The 8468-nt window shown below is 33.1% G+C and overlaps 1 protein-coding gene across 2 annotated transcripts; it reads right to left on the bottom strand.

Moving 5' to 3' along the window:
* Window positions 1–2704: 2704 nt before the first annotated feature.
* LOC129287594 (uncharacterized) lies at window positions 2705–7008 on the bottom strand. Of its 2 annotated transcripts, XM_054923808.1 has the most exons (4): window positions 6192–6304; window positions 5800–5842; window positions 4472–4558; window positions 2705–4339 (listed from the first exon to the last, which is right to left on the bottom strand). In XM_054923808.1, exons 2-4 carry the CDS (start codon window positions 5809–5811, stop codon window positions 2942–2944), a joined length of 1497 nt encoding a protein of 498 aa, XP_054779783.1. In that variant the 5' UTR covers window positions 5812–5842; window positions 6192–6304; the 3' UTR covers window positions 2705–2941. The 2 variants fall into 2 exon arrangements, with proteins under 2 accessions (XP_054779783.1, XP_054779776.1); XM_054923801.1 differs by lacking the exon at window positions 5800–5842 and having other exon boundaries at window positions 6192–7008.
* Window positions 7009–8468: the final 1460 nt, after the last annotated feature.

Genomic DNA, 8468 nt, shown 5'->3' with positions numbered 1-8468 from the left:
AAGAGGACTCTCCTTTTCTCTCTCTTCTTTTTTCTCTTTTTTTTTCATCTCCGCTCTTTATGTTATTTTATTAAATATTTTTTTTAAAAAATAAAATTAATGAATGGTGAAGAGAGGAGAAGCGCAGAAGAAAGAGAGAAAAAAAAAGAGAGTCCCTCTTCCCAATTGCCTCCGTTTGTTGACTGTAATAAATCAGAACCCATCAAGAGGAATAATATTATTATCAATTTAAAATTACTATGATTAGTTTGAGCTTTTAGATATACAGCTTAATATAAATAAAAATTTATATGGAGCAACATTATTCGAAAGTTAAAATAACGATTTTTTTTTGCTTTGAACAGTTTTTTTCCAACTATTTTTAAATATATTTATTGACCTCTTTACAACTTCATTTAATTTCTTCAATTGTGCCTTGATAAAGTTTAAATCCAAACAAGTCAATAATATCAAATAGGAAATGGTCTTTGCGTGTGTGAGAGAGAGATGTTTGATGAATTTATGTACAATATTTTTCAAATTTTAAAAGTAAATACTAATAAAAAAGAAAAGAGGAGACAGGATAAAGATGAGTAAAGTTGCATCAATACACTTGAAACCGAAGGGCGACAAGGAGGTAACAATATTTTTTACATATTTATCATTAAATTGTTTATTGAAAAGACAATAAATTTATTTTTTAATAATCATATAATAAGTATGCACTTTTATAAATAGTATTAATTTAAATCAAATTATTTTTATTTGATTTATAAAATCTTACATCAAAAAATCAATCAAGGAAAATTTCTTCTAAAACAATTGAAAAGGAAATTTTATATTGATTCAAGTTATAATTAAATAAAAATTGAAACCAACCCATGGACAAGAACTAGACCAAAAAAACTATAGACTACAAACATTCATTTGTGTCTATGTAACTTTTTTTTTCATATTCTCTCCGTTTAAAAATATAAATATTTTTAAAAAAATTAAATGTTCAAACATGTAAGGCATTTTTAACCTTTTGAGGTGTAATCATTATCTTTTTTCTAAAGGTACCCTTATTAATAATTACTTTATATTTATTGTAGGGTGTTTAATAGAGATGAATATAAAAAAATAAAATTAATTAAAAAGTAAATAAATACTTTATTAAATATAAAATTTAATTAAAAATATTTTATATTTTTAAATAGAAAGAATATAACACAAGAAATAGGCTTCACCATTATAGAGGTTATCTACTACAATGTACTTAGTGCAAACAGTTAGACCTAGTGGCGTAGCCACATTTGGGTGAGGGGAGACAAATGTACTCCCCTCATTAAAAAAAAAACAAAAAATACAAGTATAGTATGTAAATTTTACAATGTTGCACCTTTTACTTTCAATATTTTGCATCCTATGAACTAAATAAAAAATGTGTAGGCTTAAAAACTTACTAAATATATAATATTTTAATAATCAAGATAAAATATGAAGAGCATATTAACATAAAAGATCATATTAACATATTCATTATAATTTTTTTAAAAATAAAAATAATTATCAATTTACTTATATTTTTACAATCTAGTCCTAGTGTAATTATTTTTATTTATTTAAATTATTATTTTAAAAATTATTAATTTTTAAATTAAATTATTTTGCACCCCTTACTCTGAATCCTAATTCTGCCACTGGATAGATATCTTTTAATTAAATTGTGTTTAAGTGATAAGAGGCTCTACCGCTAACTCTAGTTCTAATTGGTGGCGTAGCGTTGTTGTGCACGTCTTGCTTTCAGCCTTTCAGGCCTCTTTCTTTTGCATGGCCCAAAAATGTAAAAGGTCCATGGTCCATCCATCCATTCGCACGCACAGATTAGAAGGAATTATTTGTCAGGATTTTTAATGTAATTAACAAAAGATCTCATCGGAATAAAAGTCAGTCTAACTATTTTTAAATTATTTTTTATTAAATAACCATTTTTAATTGTCTCATGATTTTGACAAAAAATAAATAACGATGAATCATTTACACATTTACGATCCTTCACCATTTAATTGTTTGAAAATGCTGGCTTACAAAATTGTTTGAAAATATTAAGAAAAGCGCAAGTCATACACACAACTTTCTGGGGGAAAAATTTATACACATGTATTAGTGTACAAATGAAAAAGATGATTTAATGCTTATCCTTTTATGGAGATCATATTCATTCCCCACGTGCAACTTCGTATTTTCATGTAGTTTGATGAGTCATTTATTCACAAGTAATAAATAGTACATCAAGATGAAACATGCCTTGTTAAAAAAGATTGATTACATGAATAACATTACACTAATGTACTTTATTAATAACCAACTATTCAAATAAAACATTCACCTTCACTGAAAAAATTGTGCACCAAAAGGGTTCAATTTAATAACTTCTTCAAGTATTCTTACTAGTTTTCCTCTTTCTCTTCACTAGACTTAAGTCCATCTCATCAATCTTCCTCACCACCAAAACCTCAATCAAATTTCTTTGCACATATCTAAATTACCTTGAATAATTTCCTACCATCTTCTCTTGCATAGATGACACCCTCACATCTTATATATGATCATTCCAAATCTTTTCTTTTCTCGTAACATCATTTCTGCTTTTCCAAATTTTTGTTCATATTGTCTATTCACTGTTTATCATTCACTACCATATAACACTATCCATGGTATCGCTCCATCACCAATAAATATATTGATGTGCAATGTAGAAGATTAATTTAAACAAGACTCCTACGGTTACATTTTCGTGGACTTGAGCATCACACTGGTTAATCCATCCACCAAGCTGAAGTAAAACTAAAAAAAGGTCATGCTAGCGTGTTTACATCGAATCTAACAACGGGGATCAAAGCCTAACGTGGTTGAAATTTGAGGACTGTACAATTAGGACATCATCTCAGACCACGGAGTTTTGAAATGGGTTTCTCAGTTATGCATGAGTCAGACCATTCCAGGACGCATCTAAATCAAAATCACAGAATAACGCTCCCATATCAACCGGATTAGGATCAGGCGATGAAATATTCAGTTCAGAAGGCAAAGCACCATCTTTTTCCATGAGCCAGTCCTCAAAAACAGCAAGTGAACTGTTAGTGCTTCCAGCAAACAGGGGACCAGAGTTGTTCATATTGGGTGGTTGGTTAATAGACCCTGTAGTTGGTGGCTGAGAATTTTCCATCTGAGGTTCAATGCTTTGGCTGGAATTCTCATTCAACACCAAATCAGCAAATGAATAAGCAACATCTCCAGCAGGTTCTTGTTGACAGGAATCTTGATTCAAACTTTCCCATTGGGTGATATCACCACCGGCATTTTCCATTTGGCCTCCAATTTGATGCCCATTCCCATGCAGATCGCTACTCAGGCAAGCGACATCTTTTGAAGGAGCATCGTTAACTTGAATGCAAGATTGATAAAAACTCTGGCTATTTTCCAAACAGGATGGCGGAGTGTATGCTTTGATCTCAGAAACAACAGTATTTTCACCATTAAAGTTTAAGCCAGGCCATGAAGAGCTCGTATGGGGGAATGATGACAAGTTTGCTGGGAGCCAACCGTTATTCCACCTATTGCGAGTTCTGTCATTTGATAAGCCTGGAGAATCATAATATTTGTTACACCGCACTGCTGGGTTGACATAATTATTACAGCCAGATGAATCATGAGTAGAATGGTTCGCAGTCAGGGTTCCCCCAGCATTCCCTGGCCCGTTAGAAATTATAGCACGACGAGCATACTGATGGCATAAACTATTTGAACCTCGCCGTCGATCCCTTTGGAATGGATTGTTACGTACACCCAACCCAGGCCTAGAAGCAAAGCCAGGTGGGTATCTGTTCCTGATGAAAGTAGATGCTTGCTCTTGACATCTACCATGGTTGGTGCCATTGGGAACTGTAAAGTTAGTTGTTGAGGAGCACATGGGGATGGTATTTGCCCTGGAGACCTGATTCTGGATGGTGGAATTCAGTGAGGAGGAGCAAGCACGCATTATAGGGGGCAAATGGTCATGATTTTGTGGGATAGGACTGGTTAAGGAGCGAGTATGCAACGCAGTCGATCTGGACGCCTGAATCTGTGAAATGGAATTTGTGGACAATTGACTAATGCCAAGTGGCAGAACTTGGTTTTGTTGGGAATGTTCCACAGGGAGTGAATTACCATAACTAGTTGAAACTGGTAACGGAGCACTCTTCTTCAGCTTGAAATTTTTCCTCTGAATTTTCCACATCTCAACCTTTTCGGTAGCATGACAATGATCAGTACTGGAAAAGCCAACACCCCACTTTGGACAAGGGGCTGGCAAGTCACAGACATAACAGTGGCACTGCATGTCAACAAAGATAAAATCAGAGTGACAGAAGGATAATAGCATAGCAGTGAAATAGCAAAGAAAAAATATGTTGCTCAGTTAAAGCATATGTGCTAAATTTACACAGCCTGTAAATGTGATCTCTACCTTTTCACAGTGCCTCTCATGGGGGGTGGAAGAGAAAGGAAATGTTGCACAGTGATGCCGGGGATGAGGATAGTCCCTACATGCAATCTGCAAGGAAAAAGAAGAAAAAGGGGTTAAAAAAACATTTAACCTACGGATCAGAAATACTTCCACGCACAGCAAAGAAAAGTATGTGACTCAGGAGTGAACAAATGAACGCACAAAAAAGCAAAGGATTTTTTTTTTTTTTTAAATCTGGATGTGTAAGAAATGAGCTGATTAGGCAGAACTGAAACAGACTCCTCACATAAAAATAAAGGCCCGCGTTCATCAAAGGGTAAGAGTTTGTATACTCAAGCATCTGAGAAGTGTCTTTTTTCTTTTTCTTTTTTTTTTTGGGGGGGGGGGTTAGGTGTGATAAATAATTGTGAAGCTACACAGTACGATCTGCTTGGGTTATGATTTCTTCCCTATACTCTGGACCGAGTAAACAACAATTACCCATACCCATACCTTCTAGATCTCAATCAGGATTTCTGGTCCTATAATCAATCTTTGATTGAGTCCAGTCAAAAAGTTCTTTCTTAATTTTTCCCCAAATGAAGAAGCCAAGATGGCTATCCCAGGGTCAAAGTCCTCTGCCATCACTAACTTGCTTCAGCCTCCTCAATTTCTTCACGTGGTAATTTCATGTCCTGCGAGAATTTGACAAGAGGCTAAACCTCACTATGCCGTACCATTAGGCTATTCGAATATTGAGGTTTGAACTTGAGTAGATAATATGATGGATTGGCAAAGAGAAAGTTCTCTCTTCAGGACCATGAACCATGAACCTGCTTTTCTAATGCAGTCATTCAATCAGAAAGAAAGCTACTTCCACTACTTCGTTGGCCCAAAGCTGGACAGCATCTATATCTATCTATCCTATATATACTATAAATTCTATGCAAAGCTATTTATAGGGTGTAAACAGTATATCTCACTTCAAAATGTATGTAAAATGCCGGCCCACAATCTAGTTCTATTCAATTTAAAAAGAAAAGCTACTTCCACAGCTTTGGTGGCCCAAAGCTGGACAAAGGTAAAATGAAGAAAAAATGCTGCAAAAAATGATAAAACCCGAAGAAAACATGCAACAGGCTGCAATGGAAAAGAAGGGTCAATTCTTCACCATTCCTGAAAATGAAAATGCTGCTAGACATGCATGAGGAAGGCTTTAAAAATAACCCGTGTAAAGTCAAACGCAAAAGAAAGACAGAAAAGCATCAAATTATATAGGTAACAAAAATATATTGCCGTGAAAGATAATTATTAAATAACCTAGGCTTTGCCATTCAAGGTAACCATACCATTAAAACCATTTCAGCTTTGTTTTATTGCGCCTGTTGTTTCCTATAAAATTCAAACATCATAATGTATTCAGCCAAAGTTTACAAGAGTTAAGAATAACCACCACAACCTGGAAAAACAACAGGTTAGGACATCGTTCTCTGTCTTCAACATCTATTAAGCATTGAAGTTCCCCAAAGCTACTTTATTTACACAATGCACAATGAGCAGGTAACTTGGTTCATGGATCTCATTCCTTTCATACCAGGTAGAGATGGGGTAAAGATTGGCAATAAATTCCCCCTATTCTGTGCCATGCACAACAAAAAGGTCTATATGGCAAAAGTATTAAAAAAAGACGCCTAGTAAAGAAATTCACAAAGCCAGCACCGCAATAAATTTGAAGACATACCTGACCCTTCTCGCCCACAACGATCAACTCGTCCGACTCAGCATCCGACTTGTTCACCGATGTGATTCCGTTCTCAGGATCACCATCCAGAACGACGCAGTCATCATCCAACTCTTTCAGTAACGGCCTCAAGGACTTTGACTTCGGTTCCGGTTTTTGCTCATGGACTACGATAACATCGTCCGAATCGTCCGATTCTTTGTCAGAGACGCCCAGAAACTCCTTAATCCAATCATAGTCACCGCTTTTGAATCCCTCATCCAAACCAAGTTCTTCATCGGAGCTTATATCCAATACATCGGGCATGGATTCCATAGAAAATGAAACAAAATAATTACGCTTCACCAGAAACCATTAAAAAAAATCAAAATTCTCGTACAGCGTCGTTCGGGGTTAGTCTACCGTCTCCCAGAAAATTCCACAGCGCAGATATAGAAACAAATTCACAATCATATCCCAATCCACGCTTTGAAATAAAAGCAAGATGATATAAACATCATGGTATCTGGAAAACCCTTCCAGATTATCCAGGGATTCCCCAAAATAAACTTTTGCGCCGGATAGATATCAAGAACTAGAAATTCAAGAAATCAATGGTTCCGAATGAACTCTTGAGGCAGCTAGAGCATAAAAATTGAGGGGCTCAAACCACAACTAGTGTAAATTTAAGCAAGATTTAGCATTGCGGTTTGCAGGGCCTCGGGAGGTTAGGAGGGCGAGAAAAAACGCATGCTAGAAAGGGGTTGTAGAGGGGGGAGAGAGAACAACACTAGACTAGACTGACTGGGGGAGAATGAAGGAAGGAATTAATAGAAAATAAAAAATATTGGAAAACGAAAATAGCAAAAGATACTGAAGGTATTTCAGGCTTTATAGGAGGCCTGAATTGGTAATTTATTGTTTCCTGATAAAATGAGGGGAAAACGGCATTACGCCTGCGGAAAATTTGAAGCAGAGTGTTATTAAGCTATGGGATTCACGCTCGTGAGCGATTACGTCAGTTTCGAAGACAATCCATGGCTATTTGAATATCTCATTACATTTTCCCTCTTAAATTTCATCTATATAATATTATGTAAATTATGTAAATACCGTCGGGTAGCTACTGTATATCTACAGTGCCCACCCGACTTTTTAAAAAAATTTGTTGTTAGCTTTTCTTTTTTAATTTGTTTTTGTTACGGATGGGTACTGTATATCGGTACCCATCCACGGTACCCATCCGTGAGAGACCGTGACCTCTTTTTCCATCTTTTTTTTAAAAAAATTTCTTTGTTAATTTTTTAATGTTTTGTAATAAATAGAAAAGAAAAAGAATAAAATGGGTCATGTAGTAAAAGAGATATATGTGAGATATATAATTAAAAATGAATAAAATGTTATTTATTTTTATCTTAATTAATGATACTTTTCTTATATTTTTTAAAATCTATATAAATATTTTTTTAGTATGAATAGTTATAAAATACAAATATCCCTTTTATTTTTGACATTTTATTTTAATTCATTTAATCATTACTTGATTGTTAAGTCACATATGTTGAATTAAAATATTTCTATTTAAATATAAATATTGCCTAAAAATCATTTAAATTATCAAAAAAATAATTTTTTATTATCTAATTGTATTTATTTTGTAACTTTTTTAGAAATTAAATATATAAATGGGTGAAAAAATTTAAAGATGTAGTTTATGAACTCAATAAAAAATAAAATAAAATAATTTAGAGTAGTTAAACTAGCCTAAATAAATTTTAAAACTATAAATGTCAAGAGTCAAGTTCGACTATAAATTTTTTATATGTAAGACCTACAAAAAATTAAATTGTTAATATAAAACTTATAATTAAAAAGGAGTAAAATATTTTGATATTTCCTTTGTTTTATCTTAATTAATGATACATGTCTTCTATTTTTCAAAATCTATATGAACATTTTTTTAATGTAGATAGTTATAAAATACAAACCTCCTTTTTATTTTTAAAATTTTATCTTCATTCACCTAACCATTAGTTGACCATTAAGTTATATGCGTTGAACTAAAATACTTGTATTTAAATATAAATATTATCTAAAAATTATTTAAATTATCAAAAAATTAATTTTGTAACTTTTTAAAAAGTTAAATATATAAATTAGCCAAAAAAATTCAAAAGCATAGTTTATGGACTCAATAAAGAGAAAAATAAAAAAATAATTTTTAAAAATTTGGAATAATTAAACCAATCTAAATAAATGTAAAAGCTAGATGTACAACAGCTAAGCTCGACCATAGAT

Source organism: Prosopis cineraria, unplaced genomic scaffold (genome assembly GCF_029017545.1).
Source record: "Prosopis cineraria cultivar Desert tree isolate PC_DT_omini unplaced genomic scaffold, ASM2901754v1 PC1, whole genome shotgun sequence".
NCBI classification, from domain to species: Eukaryota; Viridiplantae; Streptophyta; class Magnoliopsida; order Fabales; family Fabaceae; genus Prosopis; species Prosopis cineraria.
Note: the sequence above shows the minus strand (reverse complement) of the source record. Positions and strands in the feature narration are given on the sequence as shown.

Coding starts and splice junctions, on each gene's coding strand:
- LOC129287594 (XM_054923801.1), bottom strand. CDS start 6,506: ATGGAATCCATGCCCGATGTATTGGATATAAGCTCCGATGAAGAACTT. Junction 4,559..6,191: donor TTGTGGGCGAGAAGGGTCAG/GTATGTCTTCAA, acceptor TTTTCCTTGCAG/ATTGCATGTAGGGACTATCC. Junction 4,340..4,471: donor ATGAGAGGCACTGTGAAAAG/GTAGAGATCACA, acceptor GTTGACATGCAG/TGCCACTGTTATGTCTGTGA.